The sequence below is a fragment of the Lontra canadensis genome, unplaced genomic scaffold, assembly GCF_010015895.1.
Source record: "Lontra canadensis isolate GAN:19392208 unplaced genomic scaffold, GSC_riverotter_1.0 scaffold88, whole genome shotgun sequence".
Lineage (NCBI taxonomy): Eukaryota > Metazoa > Chordata > Mammalia > Carnivora > Mustelidae > Lontra > Lontra canadensis.
The window spans coordinates 7,574,626-7,591,149 of NW_022631082.1; the positions used below are offsets into that span (position 1 = coordinate 7,574,626).

At 60.5% G+C, this 16,524-nt stretch overlaps 1 protein-coding gene and 1 long non-coding RNA gene across 9 annotated transcripts in view; one reads left to right on the forward strand and one right to left on the reverse strand.

The window, feature by feature from the left end:
- Nucleotides 1-170: 170 nt before the first annotated feature.
- The window catches only part of ADGRL1 (adhesion G protein-coupled receptor L1), a 41,079-nt gene continuing 24,725 nt past the window's right edge, over nucleotides 171-16,524 (reverse strand). Inside the window, exons 2-22 of one of the 8 annotated variants that reach the window (XM_032835901.1) lie at nucleotides 15,338-15,352; nucleotides 12,924-13,008; nucleotides 10,974-11,774; nucleotides 9,836-10,150; nucleotides 9,015-9,118; nucleotides 8,524-8,709; nucleotides 8,198-8,236; nucleotides 7,837-8,020; nucleotides 7,396-7,518; nucleotides 6,649-6,863; nucleotides 6,187-6,357; nucleotides 5,528-5,737; nucleotides 5,212-5,432; nucleotides 4,888-4,954; nucleotides 4,363-4,454; nucleotides 3,635-3,803; nucleotides 2,333-2,461; nucleotides 2,050-2,146; nucleotides 1,829-1,957; nucleotides 1,635-1,652; nucleotides 171-1,160 (exon numbers count right to left, since the gene is read on the reverse strand). In XM_032835901.1, the coding sequence (XP_032691792.1) occupies nucleotides 418-1,160; nucleotides 1,635-1,652; nucleotides 1,829-1,957; nucleotides 2,050-2,146; nucleotides 2,333-2,461; nucleotides 3,635-3,803; nucleotides 4,363-4,454; nucleotides 4,888-4,954; nucleotides 5,212-5,432; nucleotides 5,528-5,737; nucleotides 6,187-6,357; nucleotides 6,649-6,863; nucleotides 7,396-7,518; nucleotides 7,837-8,020; nucleotides 8,198-8,236; nucleotides 8,524-8,709; nucleotides 9,015-9,118; nucleotides 9,836-10,150; nucleotides 10,974-11,774; nucleotides 12,924-13,005 (4,095 nt within the window). In that variant the 5' untranslated portion in view covers nucleotides 13,006-13,008; nucleotides 15,338-15,352 and the 3' untranslated portion in view covers nucleotides 171-417. Of the gene's footprint in view, nucleotides 1,161-1,634; nucleotides 1,653-1,828; nucleotides 1,958-2,049; nucleotides 2,462-3,634; nucleotides 3,804-4,362; nucleotides 4,455-4,887; nucleotides 4,955-5,211; nucleotides 5,433-5,527; nucleotides 5,738-6,186; nucleotides 6,358-6,648; nucleotides 6,864-7,395; nucleotides 7,519-7,836; nucleotides 8,021-8,197; nucleotides 8,237-8,523; nucleotides 8,710-9,014; nucleotides 9,119-9,835; nucleotides 10,151-10,973; nucleotides 11,775-12,923; nucleotides 13,009-15,337; nucleotides 15,356-16,524 lie in introns of all 8 variants that reach the window. The other 7 variants (XM_032835898.1, XM_032835897.1, XM_032835902.1 and 4 more) reach the window with 7 other exon arrangements.
- LOC116854194 lies at nucleotides 3,802-6,113 on the forward strand. The gene is made up of 3 exons (XR_004380105.1): nucleotides 3,802-3,887; nucleotides 5,558-5,696; nucleotides 5,987-6,113. It is a non-coding gene; the product is annotated as an uncharacterized LOC116854194 (long non-coding RNA).

The following is a 16,524-nucleotide window of genomic DNA, read 5'->3' on the forward strand; positions in this document are numbered from 1 at the left end:
AGAGAGAGGAGCAGCTGATAGGTTCCATTCAGTAGGGCCTTTGACCCAGGGAAACCAAAGCCCTCATTTTCCTCCAGAGGGTAGGAAGGTAGGGGTGAGGGGGAAGTAAAGAGTGGGCTGCACCCATCCAATTTCTCCTTCCTTACTCCCTTGGGGACCTCTTACTCTTACCTCTCCTTACTGCACTTCCCCCAAATCGAGCTGGTGCGCATGGCTGGTAGGAAACCCTGTCTGTGAACCCTGCACCACAGGCCCCCACGGCAGAGCTCCTGAGGGGCCTAGAGGGCCCACGGCTGAAGGGTACCTGGAGAGAGTGGCCCACCAGCCACTGCCTCCATGAGTCTCCCTCTCCCACTGGAGCCCCACCCAGGGTTCCCTCCCTGGCCTGGGCCACCAGCCCCTGGTCCATGAGGTCCCTCAGAGACTGGTGACCAGCTGCATCTGCCCATCCCCATCGGGCCCTGGCCCCTCAAGGCCCGGGGCCGCCAGGTAGCCCTCGTGGCTGGGCCGCCGCACCTGGTAGTAGCCCTGCAGGGGGTTCCGGGCCACGAGGGCCGGTGGGCGCGAGGTGTAGTAGATTTCCGGGGGGCCGGGGGGTGCAGGCGGGGGTGGGGGCAGGGCCTCACTGGGCCCCTCGGGGCTGCTGTCCGGATAGGAGGGCGAGTCCCGCAGGTTGGCCCCGCTGGCGTAGAGGGAGTCCCGGCCCGGAGGGGAGGATAGGGGCCGGCTGGTGGCCCCATCCTCCGCAGTGCAGCTCTCCGACTCATCCAGATCACTCTGGTACAGCACCGACTGGGCCCGGGGCAGCAGCAGTGGCTCCTCCAAGGCCTTGTAGAGAAGTTCGATCTCTGCCCGGTCAGCACCCCCGGGCCCGCCTGCTTCTTCCTCGCCACCACCCCCTGGCACAGGTGGCACGGGGGGTTCAGGTGGTGGGGGGCCCTTGGCCCCGCTGCTGCTACCCCGCAGGTTGTTGTGTACCAGCTCTGAGATGATCATCTTCTCGAAGGCAGCAGCATCGGCCAGGTTCCGGCCTCGGGGCGGCTCTGAGGCCCCGTCCCCTGGAGGGAAATCCCCACTCCGCAAGGAGTAACTGTTGTTGAAGTTGCCGTTGAGGGGCAGTGTGTCCATGCCGCAGGCTTCCCGGCCTCCCAGAGGGTGCTCTGCAGGCAAAGGGGACCCAGCTCAAGAGGAGTGTGGGCAGTGATGGGTGTAGGCACATGGGAAGGTGGGGGTGCCTGCTTCCCCGGGGGCTGGGATCTCCTGTTCCCATTCTTCCTCACTGGTAGTGAGGATAGCAGCCCGGAAGCAAGTTGGTGGAACGAGGGGGTGGGGTGGGGGTGGGGACCAGTTCCCTCTAGGTCTCCTCCCGCTGGAGGTTCAGAATCTCAATAGTGTGAAGAGGCCTCGTGATCAGCTGCATTTCCTGTGCTCTGACCATCATCACTTTCTTTGCTTATCTGAGGGCGAAATATAATCCCCTCTGGCTGTATGTGTGTGAGGTGTGTGTGGGGTCTGGGTGGGGATGGTGGGTCGGAGGGCACCCAAATGCTTCTCCCTGAGTGAGGCCATCCCTGGAGGCCACTACTGCATTCCCCTCCCGGCCTCAGAAACATTACCAGGCAAGTCACACTTACTGGGTTCCCGGTAGCTCCCTGTAGGTGCCGGCCAGGAGGGAAAAGAGAGAAGGTGAGAGTGTGCTTGGAAAGTCAAGCCCAGGCTCCAATTCAGGAAGCACTAGGATGCCCCAAGCAGAGTGTCTCGGGATGCGGACCCCATCACACTCCTTGACCAGGGCTGTCACCCTCTTCCTGTACCAGAGTGCTCTTACCTGGGGAATTGAAGACAGGAGGTGAAGAGGGATTGAAGCCCACCGACTCAGCGATGAGGGTGTTGTAGGGGCTGCTGCCCCCACGGGGCTGCAGCACAGGGTTGGTCAGCAGGTGGTTCCCCATGGTACCTGTCCGGAACATCAGAGGTCACAAGGTGGCCCGGAGACACTCGTCCAGGAATCTTGAGGGACAGAGCCAAGGGCAAGGGATGCCGTCTCACCTCGGTTCAAGGTGGGGGTGCTGTTGATGTCGCCTGCCATGAAGGAGGACTCCGTCTGTTTCCTCACCGTGTCATTCCACATCCTCCGGATTCGGCTCTGGGGACAGCCTGGCTGTGAGGACCCCACACCCAGACTGCCCACCCTCCAAGATCTTTCTGAGGCCACTTGCCTGCTGAGCACCACTAGGGACCTGGGCTGGGTGCTAACCTGCCTCTTGGGGTCTTGGGTCCAATACTCAGCCCCAGGGAGCCCTGCCCAGAGCCCTGGCCCCTGCCCAGATACCTGGGTTCCTGTGTAGTAGCGGGTGTTGCTCCGCATGGCTGAGGTCTTGAGTGAGCCGTGAGCGCCCCCGGGTGGGGAGCGGATGCAGCAGTAGGAGTGACGCAGGCACTTGCTGTACTCCTTGTGCACCTGGGGGAGGAGGGCATGCAGCTGGCAGTGGGTGCCTCTGCGAGCCTCAGAAACCTCGTTGTCTCCTGTCCCCCAGCAGCTAGCCAGGAAGGCAGGCACTCTCCCTGCTCAGGCCCATCCTCCTTTCTCTACATCCACTGAGTTTCTCATTCATTCACTCAACAGATCTTTAATGAGCATCTGCTATGTTCCCGGCATAGTTTAGGCCCCAGGGACGGTATAAAACCAATCATTCACACAGCCCTACCTCCAAGAGCTAGTATTTTGGTACATAGAGACATACGTAGATGCAAACAATAGCACCTCGTGTAAGACGTCTGATGCTGCTGGGTGCTGTGCAGACCAAAATGGCCAGGAAGGGAGTCAGGCAGTGCTGGTGGGTTGGGGGATGTGGATGGGGGGTTTTGAGTTCAAATAGACGAGGGGAATTCTCCTTGAAACATCCCAGCAAAGATATAAAGGAAATCGGGCAGCAGGCCTTGTAGGGAGGAATAAGAACAAACCCTGAAGAGGGTCCCGTCTAGCTCTTGTGTGTGGTTTTTTGTTGTTGTGGTGGTTCGTTTATTAAGATTTTATTTTTCAGAGAGAGAAAGAGTGTGCACAAGCAGGGAGAGCAGCAGGCAGAGAGAGAGGGAGCAGCAGGTCTCCTGCTGAGCAGGGAGCCCAATGTGGGACTTAATCCCAGGACCCTGGGATCATGACCTGAGCTGAAGGCAGGGGATTAACTGAGTGAGCCACCCAGGTGTGCCCTGTCTAGGTGTTGGAGAGAAAGCAGAGGAGACGATGCCTGGAGGGGAGGAAAGGAAGGTAAGCTTGGGCAGGAATGTGTGAGCCTGGGAGTTCCTGTAAGCATGTTGAAAAGGAAACTTTATCACTACAAAACATACAGTTTATCTCGTACCTGTTGAAGTAGAAACCTTCCGTCTGGGTGGTTTGTACCCCCACACTGTGGGTGGGTGAGTTGGTCCTGTTACCACAATCCTGCCATGTGCTCTCCCAACTCCCCAAATCCATCCTCATCTTTCGCTCCCCCAGGTTGCCATATCTTGCTCTGTTCTAGAACCCTCTTTACCCCTGCCTGAATCCTCACTGACCCCAAGCCTGTGCTCCCCTCACAGCAGACCCAGGTCCCACTGCAGAAGGCAGGCACTTGGACCCCTTCCCTGACCTCACCTTCTTCTGTAAGGCGCAGTGAAAGACAAAGATGAAGACCCCCTGGAAGGCGTTGAAAGTGGTAAAGAGATAGGCCATGACCACTGACTCCTTATTGATGAAGAGCAGGCCGAACGCCCAGGTGAGGCCCAGCAGGAAGAGCAGCGCGATGGCCCCCAGGGCCCAGGATCTGGGGGGGCGGGGAGGGGGATAGGGATGTCAAAGTCCTTGCCAGTGGAGAAACCTCCCCCTGCTGTCATGTGCCCTTCTTCAGGTGGGTCTGGATGCTATATGCAAAGACCCATCGGGGGTGAGTGGGCCTTTTGGTGGGGGGGGTGTGGGGGAAATTGTCTACATAGTAGTATTTTCACCCAGCCAGGGCCTGAGCTTGGGGTTTGGGGTTTTGCAAAGATCAGTCATTTGCCTTCAGCTTTAGGCCATATGTCCAGACCCTTAAACTATCTTTTCCTGCCCGTTTCTCTTTAAGTGGCTCTGAATTGGGACTTACTTTTCAACTTGGCCTCACCCTAAGAAGTATGTCCTCAAAAGCACAGATCGGATACGTTAATACCGTGTCTTCTAATACTTGTTAAGTAGATACACAACAAGCAGAATAAAACACCACGTTTGTCCTTAAAGTCATATCTTGTGATACTGGAGGTGAGCACATCACATTTTAGGAAGCCCTGGGAGAGACCAAGCCTGGTAGGGAGCTATCAGGGGCAGGAGTGAAGGGAAGGGGTGCTCACTTAATGTTGTCCAGGCGACTGGAATCAGGCTTGAGCACAGACGAGCTCCGGACCATCTTGTGCAGGGTCACCATGAGGAACACCAGGTTCACCTGGGGGTGGGGCAGGAGCGGGGCTAGGCTGGGGGGGTCCCTTGGGGTCCCTCCACCTCCCAGTGTGAACTCCTGCCCCAGTCTCAGCCTCAACGCCCCCTTCTTCTGGGCCTCCTCTGCTGATGTACCTGACCTCAGGTGCCTGCGGACTGGTAACAACTGTCTGTTAATGTGGCTCCTGGTGGTGGGAGGACAGGGCTCACAGCCTGACACAAGGCAGGGGCTCAAATCACAGTTCCTGGATGGATGGGCTTTGGTATCGGAGCTTTACAGACCCGCTCTGTTCTTGTCCTCTTAGTTGGCTGCTCAGTTTCGACGGTTTTCAAACCAGCCCTCTCAGGGCTTGGGGAGAGTGGGGGCGGGGCTCAAGGATCAAGGCTAGCTTGTGTGAAGGAGGGAGACATAGTACTGTGGGTACCACCTTCCCACTTACCACAATAACAAAAGAGACAGGTCCAATGAAGCTCCAGATGAAGTAATTGTCCACTCGGAGCCAGCAGCTATAAAGGAAGTGGGACTGGGGTAGACAGAGGTGGGAAAGCCCTTCCCTCCCATCTTAGCCCCCAGGGGCTCTGTAGACCGGCCTTAGATCTCAGGAGCAGGAAGGCTGCTGCCCTGAAGGTCCTGGCCCAGGGGATTCTGCTGAGCAGGGAGCCAGGCAGGGAGACCCCGGGGGGATGGTTGGGCGGGGGGGGGGGGGGGGGGGGGCCCCGCGGGGTGGGGGGGGGGGGGGGGGGGGGGGGTACGGGACACTCACGCCTTCTCGGTGCCATAGCTGCGGTAGTCGATGGCCGCCGCGATGCCTACTACCAGGGCCGGGAAGCAGTAGCCACCTAGGTAGTAGTACTTGGTGCGGGAGTACTCGCTCTCAAACACTTCCACCAGCAGCAGGTAGAGGTGCACGCCCTCCAGGCACAGCCAGGAGAAGGCGGCCAGGAAAAAGTAGTGCAGCAAGCCGGCGAAGATGGGGCATGCGATCTGGGGGCGGCAGGGAGGGGCACCACAGGTGACGGGCTACCCGGGCCAGCACTGCCTCTCTTCCCACCTGCCTCTGCCCCTAAACCCTGGCCCACCTCATACTGAGTCTTGTCTATCCCGACCAGGAAGAGCAGCTCGGCCAGAAAGAGGTTGATGCACAGGTTCTTGTGGATGGTGTTGCGGTCGGTCTGCAGCCCCCGCAAGAAGCAGAAGGTAGAGATACAGATGGCCAGGCAGACGAGGGAGATCACGATGCCCACCCAGGTGATGACCGACAGCAGCAGCTCGTTGATGCGGCCTTGGTACTGGGGATAGGACCAGGGGGCTTGCTCAGCACCTCTGGCCTTGCACTGGCCAGGCTCACCCTGGGCTCAGCCAGGTGCTGGTGGTGCGCAAGGTTGCAGGCCATGAGTACCACCAGCGCTGCCCATCTGGCCTTCTGCCCCCTGGCCAACTTGCTGGCCCCCACCCTTCTGTAGGTGGCACGCTCACTTCCTCATGCTCTGGGAGGCTTGTGGAGAGATGACAAAAGTGACACCAACTTGCTTCTCCAGAGTGCCTTGGGAGAAGGTGGGACCATGACCAGAAAGAACCAGACATGTGGCCTCCTGCCCCGGGCAAGACTGGTGCCACCCCCCAATGCCCATGAAGCTGGTCTTCCCTGGCACTGCCCATGCAGCGCTCTCTAGGATGCCATGCAAAGCCAGGCCAGCAAGTGGGCCTGCCCAGAGGAGTGGAGCGCCGGCCAGCTTACGATCTCGCGGTGAGCCATTAGCACGGCAAAGTTGGTGAGGTGGCTGCAGGCACACGTGGTATGGGTCTTGTTGGACTCCACCAGGCGGCAGCCCTGGGTTGACCAGTAGCCCAGCATGGAACGCTCCGAGTAGTTCCAGAAGGAGCAGTTAGCATTGAAGTGGTTCTTGGCCTGTTGTGTGGTGGTGGCCGGGCAGTCAGATCCAGGGAGTCCCGTTCCAGCCCCCACACCCAGCTATGGGGATGGTGACAAGCATGAGAAAAGTGCCTGGGGCTCCAGGTGACAGTGTGGGATCTCTGGGGGCAAATGGCCCAAGCTGTTGAGGTGGGGGTTGGACTGGTGCCCCAGGGAGGGGTTGTAACTTGCTCTTGGGGTAGGTGAATGCACAGTGGGGAGAATATACAGCCTGGGGACACGGAAGATGGCGGGACCCCCAGGGGGGGTGGGGACGCCTCAGCTCACCTCCAGGTGGGCCACGGTGAAGATGACAGGGTCCATGAGAAAGACACGACTGGACTCCTTGTTGATGGACGCCGCAATGACCTGCGAGTTCACCACGAGCGAGGCGCCGCCGGGGCCACCCGTACCTGCTTCCCCCGCCAGCTTCACTGTGGCATTCTCGGTGGACAAGAAGAGTCCCAGGTTGTTGTAGAGGATGAAGACCACTTTGACCACACCTGCAGAGGAGAGGCACAGCGGGGTGTGCTATTAGTCCTGAGCCAGAATACCTTCAGCCATACCGGCCACGGGGACCTCTGAAGCCAGGCTGTGGCCCAGGTAACAGGGGCTTCGGGAGCCCTTCCATGTACCATTGCTCAGTTGTAGGCAGCTCCAAATGGCAAGGCAGTATAGTATGCCAGGACACATAGGGACTGCGTCCCCAGCCCCCACCTCACTTGCTGTGTGACCTCGGGCAAATCCCCAACTTCTCTGAGCCTTAGTCTCAAATGGGACAGACCTCCCTGAGCTATGAGGACCGACTGCCATTACACAGGAGTAAGCCCTGCAAACTACAAAGTGTCCTATGCTCTGGGGCTTTGGGGGGACCCCACAAATCCCCTGAAACGTTATGCTTGCTTGAATGGAGAACAACTCTGTGTGTCGTTATGAGCCCCACCCTTTCCTTGGATTCTTCAACCCAATACAATTTAAGACCTGATGTTCTTCCTAAGTGTACCGGGGACGCCGGCCCAGGGCTTGGGCACTGACCGTTGCGGCTGTTCTGCTTGATGGTGTTGGCGGACAGCTGGATGGAGTTCTCACTTGGGTATTCCTGGGGGAACACCAGCTCCTGCACTTGGCCCTCCGTGTTTAGGACTGTCACCTCCAGGACTGTAGGGACAGGGCATGGCAGGGCAGGTGGGTTAGGGTCCGTCTCCAGTCCAAGGGCCCAGCTGTAGCAAGAGGCCTGAGGCTAGGGCATCCCTAGCTGGCAGGCCCCATGGTTGAAGATTTGCATCCAATCATGATCTCAGGGTTGGCAGACTGAGCCCCGCATCAGGCTCCATGCTCAACAGAGTCTGCTTGAGATTCTCTCCCTATCCCCCAACTCACGCCCATGCTCGCTCACTCGCTCGCTCTTGCAAATAAAATCTTGAGAAAAGAAAGGTGTGCACCTGATCCTTCCCTGGGCGTGACTGCGGCACTCACCCACATTCTGTTTGGCAGCCAGGAAGCGGGCGGGCTCCCGGACATTGTCGGCCAGCAGGAAGGCGCCCTCCTCCAGCACATCCAAGAGCATGGTGGCGGTGTGCACCTGCTCTGTGGCATTCATGTCCTTCCAGGACTCCAGAGCCTCTGGCCGCAGCAGGTTGTCCACTGTCTCCACCACAGCCTATGCAGATGAGGGGACGGCACTGTGATTCCCCCCACATCCTCCAGTTCCCTGGGCTGGACTCTGACTCTGCATACCCTCCTCTCAGCCTCCATCCCGTGTTGCGTGGAGCATGCCCACATGATGATGAGGGCTGCCTCACCCCCTCTTGGCCGGCAGGAACCCTCCGGGCCTCACCTTGATGTAGTCTTTGCATGTTCTCTCCCGCTTGTGCATCTGGGAAAAGAGATGGAGGCGCTGTCAGCTTCTCTAATGCCAACACTGTCACATCTGGGCCCTGGAGAGCTGGGTCTTCTGCAGGGCTGGGCACGAGTGAGACCTGTTCCTAAGGGACCCTCAACCCTAAGGACCTTCCGAGGGCAGCTTAGGAGGAAGATCCAGTATGCCTAGGATCAGTCCTCTCCTCTCTGACCGCCCAGCTTGGAGGTAACAGGCTGGACTCCTCTTGAGCCCTCAGGGCAGTACCCGCCCCCACCACCCCTGGCCCCACTGCTGTGCCCCACCTTGTTGTAGTTCTTGCCCGCTGACTCCCGCTCAATGGGCCGCAAGGCCTGTAACTGGGCATCCAGAATGTCCAGCAGCTGCTCCATCAGCTTCACGGAGGAGGACACGTCACCCGCATAGATGGAGCCTCGGGTGTGACGGGCCAGCTCGCTGGCAATGTTGGCTGCGTTCTCCCCGCTCTTGATCTGTGTGAGGTGGGAGTAGGGACCCCCAGCTATCTCAGAGACCATCTTGCTTCCCACATGTTCCCTTTTCACCTGCCCAGCCTGCTTGGCCCCTTTCCTCCCTCCCTCTCTGACCCCTTCTCCCTCCCCAACCGTCTCTGTTCCCTCTGTAGGCCAGGGAGGGGACCCACACAGTCCTGGCTCCTGGACCTGCCCGTTTGTCTCCCCAATTGCTCTACTGCCCCCAGTGCGCCTTGTGCCCGGCCACCCAGGGCCCAGTGTGCAAGCCAATGTGCCCATCTGGGAGGGACAGCTGCTGCTGGTACCTTCTGGGCCACCTGGTTGACCCAGGGGGAGGTGCAGTTGCTGAGGTCAGGGCCCCGGGGGTTCCAGAGCCCCAGGGCTGGTAGACACTGGAAGGAGGCAATTCCTGCAGGGACAGACAGGAACAGAGAAGGGAGCCACAGGGAAGGAGAGAAAGAGGGGCCACAGCGGGGAAAGGAGATGACAGGGGGACAGATAGGTGAAGAGAGGTGAAGGAACACGGAAGACCAGACATGAAGAGGGCCGGACAGTCAAGAGAGGCATCACTGTGAGGTGACATAAGCTACCCCTCACTTCTAAGCTCCCCCTCTTGGCTCCTCTTCCTTCCATCTTTGTCTCCCAGAAACGAAACTTTCTAGCAAAGTCCATCTTCAAAGCCCCTTCTCCCTTAAGCGTCTTCAGACCCTCCCTTTGGATGGCTCCACCTGGGAGCACGTGCTCCTGGCCCCACCCCGCCTGTCACTTCAGCAGCTCTCTGGGCTGCCACTGGCTGCTCTGGGGCCCGGTCTGTCTCAGCGTGAAGCCGGGGGCTCAAGTCACCTCCTGTGGGCTCCCTTCATGGTCTGCCTGGCACTGCAAGAGGGGATAAGGCAGGGGGACTCACTGAGCTGCTCCCAGGCCCCAAGAGCTCTGCTGGGCTCTGGGAACACAGCTGCAGGTGTCAGGTGCAAGCCCTGTCCTCATAAAGCCCGCACTCTGGCAGGGGAAACAGACAGGTGCGTAGGCTGAGTGGTGGGATGTTCCCTGGCCCTTCCCTGGCCAGACTGGGTTTGGCCCCTCCCCAAGTCAGCTACAGCGAGGGGACTAGAGCCTCTGTACTCACCTCGGGTCCCCTTGGGGCAGGGCCTCTCGACCAGCATGCCCTGCTGGGTGGCCGGCCACTGGACCCGCCGCACCTCTCGAGGTTCACAGAAGAGCTCTGGGGACACGTGCAGATTGGGGGCAGGGGGCCGCCGGGTGCTGGGAGCCAGGGCTGTGGCTGGAGGCAGGTCAGGTCCCAGCTGGTTGATGGCGCCCACCGGGTGTGTGGTGAGGGGCACTCGGCGGAGCGGGGTGGTGGCCGCAGGAGAGGCCGTGCTGGTGAGGGGTGTGGGTCGGGCTGTGGTGGTTGTGCTGAGAGGCGGGGAAGTGGCTGGGCCTGGAAGGGAAAAGGATATACAAAACAGGGTCACCCCATGCCCAGGGCCCTGCCATGGCATGCCCAGGAATGCTAGTACCTTCCCCGAAGAGGGAGGATATCCTGGTCACCACTGGGTCTGGGAGATCTCCCCTGGCCTCTCTCTGTCCCCAAGACCATCTAAAGCATCAGAAAGCAGTAAAAATTCACTTGAGTGTAGCCTGAGGTCTGAGAGCAACCAAAGAGAACCTGCCAGGGATGGGATGTGTGAACACAGCCTCCGCCCATTCTCATTCTGCTCTCATTATGGTCACTATAACCTGGCCGGGTCCCTTCCCTGTGCGGGCTTTAGTTCCCCATTATGCAAATAAGAGTGGCCTGGCTCAGGCTCTCCAGTGTCCTGGGGCTGCTCAGAGAGGGCAGCGGGGCTGAGGGTGGCTGAGAGAGGCTGCAGCAGGACCCTCACCCTCAGTGCTGGCAGCTGGGCTTTGTTCTGTGTCACTGATGGGAGGCTTCCACCCAGGGTTGTGGCTGATGAAGGTTCTAGGATTAGGAGTGCACATGCCCCTGAGGGAGGCGGTGCAACTTAGTGGTTAGGAAGCAGACTCCAGAGTTACTCCTCAAAGAAGTAAACTAACCCCCTGCCCAGTGCCTCACTTTACCTCACGAACCGGGACAACTGAACGAGTTAACTGTGAACCGCTTAGACCAGCCTCTGTCCGGTGCTGTGCGACTCTGCCCTCCAGGAATCCCGGGGGCCACCTCCAGGTCCCAGCTCTCAGCACACGGCATGCTCCCCCCACCCTGGGGCCCAGGAGGCAGAGTAAGGGGAAGCCGTCCCTACCGGCACTGGGGTCTGGCGGCCCGAACTCCAGGCTGTAGCGCACCACGAAATAGTTGTTCCAGACGTACAGCTGGTTGTCGCGAGGGTTGTAGTCCACGGAGGAAACGAACTGGTAGGGGTTGGGAAAGGCCAGGCTGACCGGCTCCTCGCGGTTGGCGTTGGTGTTGAAGGCGTAGTCCACGCGGTTGCCGGCCGCCTCGCTGTCGTCATCCACGTACACGGAGCGCAGCACGTACAGGACTCCGCACACCATGAAGGCGTTGGACGCCGAGCGCTTGTCGTAGCCCGTCTCCCACGTGCCCTCGAAGCGCAGCGTGTAGGGGTTGAGCTGGCTCACCACCAGGCGCCCGTTGTTGCCCTCAGTGGCGTAGATGACCCACAGCCCGTTCTCGTCCACAGCCAGGTCGATGTCCGTCTTGCCCCCCCAGCGGTAGGGCGACGTGTCGTGGTAGTTGGCCGTGTTGATGACAGTCTCCCCGCTCTTGATGCGCGTGCGCAGATCGTACTTGACAATGTTGCGCGTGCGCTCCTTGTTGTAGAAGACCGCGCCGTCGTAGACCACAAAGCCCGTGCCGTCCACGCGGTTGGGCAGACGGTAGGTGGTGGTGTGGCGCGAGGCCACGTAGTCCTCCCACGAGGCGTACTCCGTTAGCGTGTCCGTGCGGTAGGGGATCCAGGGCATGACGTAGATACGGTCTCCCGCCTGCAGCGGGTCCTTGCACCACGCGCCAGACTGGTGTTCCGACTCGTGCGTGGACGTGGGCTCCAACACCTTCTGTAGGGTCCCTGGGCACACGAAGACTGGGCCAGGCGGGTGGGCGGGCAGGCGGGGAGGGCACGGGGAGAGGAGGAGCGGAGGGGGGAGAGAAAGAGGCAAGTTGGTCACGTGGCCTGGGGTAGCCAGGCTGTCCCCTCCTGCTGCTGCAGTCACGGTTGCTTGGTAGGGCTGGTGATGGGAAGGGGGTTTCCGGGCTGGGACCCCTGCCCTGCCCAGCTGCCCCTCTCCCTGGAGATGTCAACCCTGGAGGCCATTAAGAGCAGGGTTAGTGGGGGGTGGGGGAGAGGTGGTGCCCCTCTTTCCTTCCCTGGCTGCTGGAGACCCCACAGGCTGGGGATAAAGGGTTTGGCAAGAGCCTCCCAGACTTCCTCATGTGTCTTAAGTGGGGGCGGAAAGATCCCCTCCCTGCTGCCACTCCTGGCTTTGAGGTTCCAGGGACTCAGTGCCCTGCTCCTTTGCCATCGTCACAGCCCCCTATGTAAGAGCTAGGGTCGAGGGTCCCATCCTTCACCAACCACACCAGGATACAAGATTTTGTTTTCTCCCTCTCTCCCCCACCCCCTGGCAAAAATTGTAAGGTAGAGTGATGTTTCCGTACCCACTGTGGGTGTCAGGAGTGCCCCCCATTCCAGGGTAGAGGAGCACCCAAAGTTCCTGATGCAGCCTGTGTCCCCCCGCCACCCAGTACCCACGTAATCAGTAGGTGAGGAAGGGTTTTTGGAAAAGTCCAGCCCCTCCCACAGGGTGCCCAGCCCTGCCCCCAGCCGGCAAGGTCTCTCATGGGGCCTGTTCAGCAGCAGACTCTGACACTGGTGCACAGGGGAGGGGGGGTTGGGGACATGGGAAAGGAGGGGGCTCCCCGGGAGAGTTGGGGAGGGGGGAGGAGAGCTGTGTGGAGGGAAGAGAGACAAGGTGGGGGGGCCTCGGCGAGGTCCTGGCTCCAAGGGAGGCACGCTGAAGACCACCTGGGAAGAAAGGGTTAGTGCTGGCGAGGAGAGAGGGGTGAGCAGAGAATTCACTCCAAGGCCCAGGCCCGACTGAGGGTCCCTCGGGGGGGGCAGTCCCAGGTCCAGCTCAGAGGGGGCAAGGGAGGGAACCAGGAGCTAGGATAAAGACCCAGCCCGCCCCAGCCAGGCCCCCCCCACCCTCCCCTGCCCCCGACCCCGATTTACCTGCAACCATCCCCGGCTCGGGAGGAGGGACCAAGGCAGCGCTGATGTCAGAAAGGTGGGGGGCCCCGCCCCACCCCCCCATTCCCTGAAAAGGAGGAAAACCTCAACTGCATCTCGTTGGCCGCCGCCGGCCTGCCCACCCTTGCCCCGTCACATCCCAGTTCCACCTGCTCTTAGCCTCCCCTTACTGACCCAGTAGGGGTCTGGACTTGGGAGTGGTGATGTCCAGATACCCCTCCATCCAGGATGGCTGGGCCTCCCTCTCACCACCCTGATGGCTAAACCCACAGACAGGCCAGGGTGAGGGTTTGCAGTGAATTCTCTGCTCCTGCTTGGCCTGTCACCAAAGCAGCTGGCCCTAAACGGAACAGGGAGGGCTGGGACCCAGTGCGGGGTTGGGGGGGGGGGCAGCCCAGTGGCAAGAGGGTTATGGACAGGCACCACTCCTCATTCCCCCACTTCAGCCTCACTCTGTGATAGGCTTAGGTGGGGGGATATCTAGCCCTCCCTTCACAGCATCAGGGACAGCTAGGCCCCAGGGGTCCCAGATGCAAAGCAGCCAGGAGCACACCCTGTTTTAGGAGGGGGAGGGGAGCCTAGGACCCAGAAGTGAGCAGGAACCAGAGGGATCCTGGCTTGCATCCTGAGGCTCCATCATCTCCTTGTCCCCAATACCCTGAGGGGTTGGCCTGCACCCTGTGTCCAGCACACCTGGCCTCCACCTTCTTCCTCTGTGCCCAGGTCTCCCCTCTCCCCAAGCCAGGACCCCTGCCAGCTCTGTGGCCCCTGAGCAGACATGTCTGTGTGTGTGAGGGGGCAGTGGGAGGAGGTCTCAAAGCCTGACCTGGTCAGAGGGTTTGGAGAAGGAAAACATGGTTAGAGGTTACCCTGGGGATGGGGGAGAAGATGAGGAAGGGTCTGCCTGGGGCCTTTGACAGTAAGGACCCCTCCCCAGCACCAAGCTCCCAACACCTCCTCTTCCCTCCCCCCTCCCCACCCCACCCCACCCTTGAAGAGAAAAGATCCAGGGCTGCTGTATCAACCACCACCGGTATCCAAACCACCACCGGGCCTGTAAGAAGAGTGTCTGGTGCTGAGTGCAAGAGAGACTCAGGGAGAGAGAGAGGGAGAGAGTGGCAGGGCAGTGAGGGTTGGGGGCCTGGGCTGCCAGCCCAGGCCTCTCTGAGATGGGGGAGGGCAGGGGGAGGGGAGCAGCTTGGAGGGACCCCGCCCCACCTTCCTCAAAGGGGATGATCCACAGGCCACCGTAATTTCAAGGCAAGAGCGATCCTGCAAGGATGGCTCACCACAGGCCGTCCCCACAACCAGCCTCACAGCTGTCAATTTCCCGAAAAGAAAATTTCCAGGGAAGATGGGCCCATCCCCAATATCCCACCCTCCAAGTTCCTCTGCTGCAAGCCCTCCCCTCTCCAGATGTAGGGGAGCGCTCCACCCATCATGGAGTTTTCCTGTTCCTCTGCTGAAGGCTAACCCCACAAGAAATTACGGTGCTCGTGGAAGTCCCCAGACCCGGCCTATACCTCCCCCAACCCCCCCCCCCCCCCCCCCCCCCATCCCCTAACCAAAACAGCCCGGAAGAAACCCTGACTGCAGCTTCGCAAGTGTTTCAGAACCAAAGAAAATGTTCCCCCACCCAGCGCTCCCCCCACCATGAGGCCCACCCCCGCCCCTTTGCCCCAATTTGGCAGACTCTGCCCTCTCAGGGCTGGGCGCGGCTTTACATCCCTCCCCAGGGCTGGGCCCCCCGGCCGGTCAAGGATGGGGTTTGGGGGTGGGGGGGAAACGGGTGCTCCGTGCTCCAAAACAGCTCTGGGCCTTGGAAACGCCAAACCAGAAGGAACTTATGCCACCAGAAGCCCGAGAGATAGAAGGAATCTGCTCCCCAAAAGGAAAACATCCCACCTCCCCTGAGCCAGACACATGGTACAAAAGTTGGGGCAGGAAGAAGAGAAAGAAGACCGCTCACCCCCGCGTCCTCTGCCCCCAGTCAGGAGCCAGAGAAGGGGGTCCCTCCCTCCCTCCCTGGATGCTTACACACTTCTCCTGAAGGAGGCAAAATAAGTATGAGAGAAGGCCAGGTCCCCCCGCAAGGGCTGGGACTAGGAAGGAGGGGCAGGGAGACAGAAAGAGAGAAAGAGGCAGAGAGAAAGAGAGAGACAGAAGGTCCCGCCCGTGCTCAGAGAGGAGCTTCCTCGGGCGTCTGGCAGGTGGAGTCGCCCGTGGGGGCACCAGGGCTGGCCCCACCGGGAGGACACCCGGGGTGGGGGACACCAACTGGACCCAGTTGGGGTGGGGAGAAAAAGGGGCCGGGCAGGGAGGGCGGGGCACATGAGTACGGTACAGGCGAGAACAAAGTGTGAGTTAGGGGTTAGCATTGGTAACAGTGCGTTTACCTTTCTGCTCCACTTCTACTTTAAGCATCGGAAGAGAGAGAGAAAACAAATTGAAAAAAAAAATGTGCAAGAAAAAAAAGAGAAAAAAAAAGATTAAATTGCTTTCGTTTCTTATCTGGCAACATGCCCCCTTTTCCTTCCTTTCCTCATCCTGGTTCCCCAACCCCGAAGGCAGCATCAGCTCAGCCCCCGCCCCCAAGTCCCTTTCTCTGGGGGGGGGTGTCGGGGAGACAGTCACAGGGAGAGGGAGACACGCGAGGACAGAGACCAAGAGAGACACAGGGGAGGGGGTACAAACAGGCAGGTGGACGGGCCCTCAGACAGGTAGGGGCACCCTCAGTGTGGTGGGGGTTGGGGAGGGGGGAGCTTCAGCTGGAAGGTGGGCTCTGGTTGGGGAGCACTGGGGAGGGAGTGGTGGGGGGGAAAGGGCCACCCAGTTCCCTCCCCCTCGCCCAACCCACCTGCTGCCCTCCTGCCGGAAGCAGGGGCCCAGGGGGAGGGGGTTCAGTGCCTCCAGGGGCCTGGACACCCCCAGCTGGGAGAACATGCTGACCCCCCCCACTTTCTGTGCTGGCCTTGCTAGAGTCCAGCTGAGCTCCCCCCAAGCCCTCACAACCCAAGAAAAGCCAACACAGAGAGAGAGGGAGGCAGAGCAGGCAGAGCCCCTGGGCCTCAGAGAGCCGGGTGGGGGAGACAGAGGCAGAGAAGGAAGAAGCGGGGGTGGGGGGGCGGACGTCACAGACAGCACGTGGGGGCACAGACACGCTCCCACGCTCCCCCGGGGCCAGCCTGTGGCTCAGTTTGTCTGCCCAGCACCCACCCCCCGACCCGGGGGCCCAGGAGCCAGGAGCTCCCTGCCCGCTGCCCAGTGGGTGGGCGCACCTGAGGGAGGAAGGGGCACGGTTAGAATGTGCTCAGCTGCAAGGCAAATCCAGCGTTAGTCGGGCCTGTCTGGGGTGTGTCTGTGTGTGGGGTGGGGGAGTCCCACGCACCCACTGCCCCTCCCCGTGGTGGGCCCCTGCACCCACCCTTGACTCGCCTGCACCAGCACTGGGGTCACCCCAGCCTCTGAAGCCCAGGGCCAGATGGCTGCCCAGGCTGCTCCCCCTTCAGGCTCTGTGTCCCTGGCCCCTCAGGAACCTCTGACCAGGGCCTCGCTCTCCTGCCACTGCTCTAGAGGCACAAGC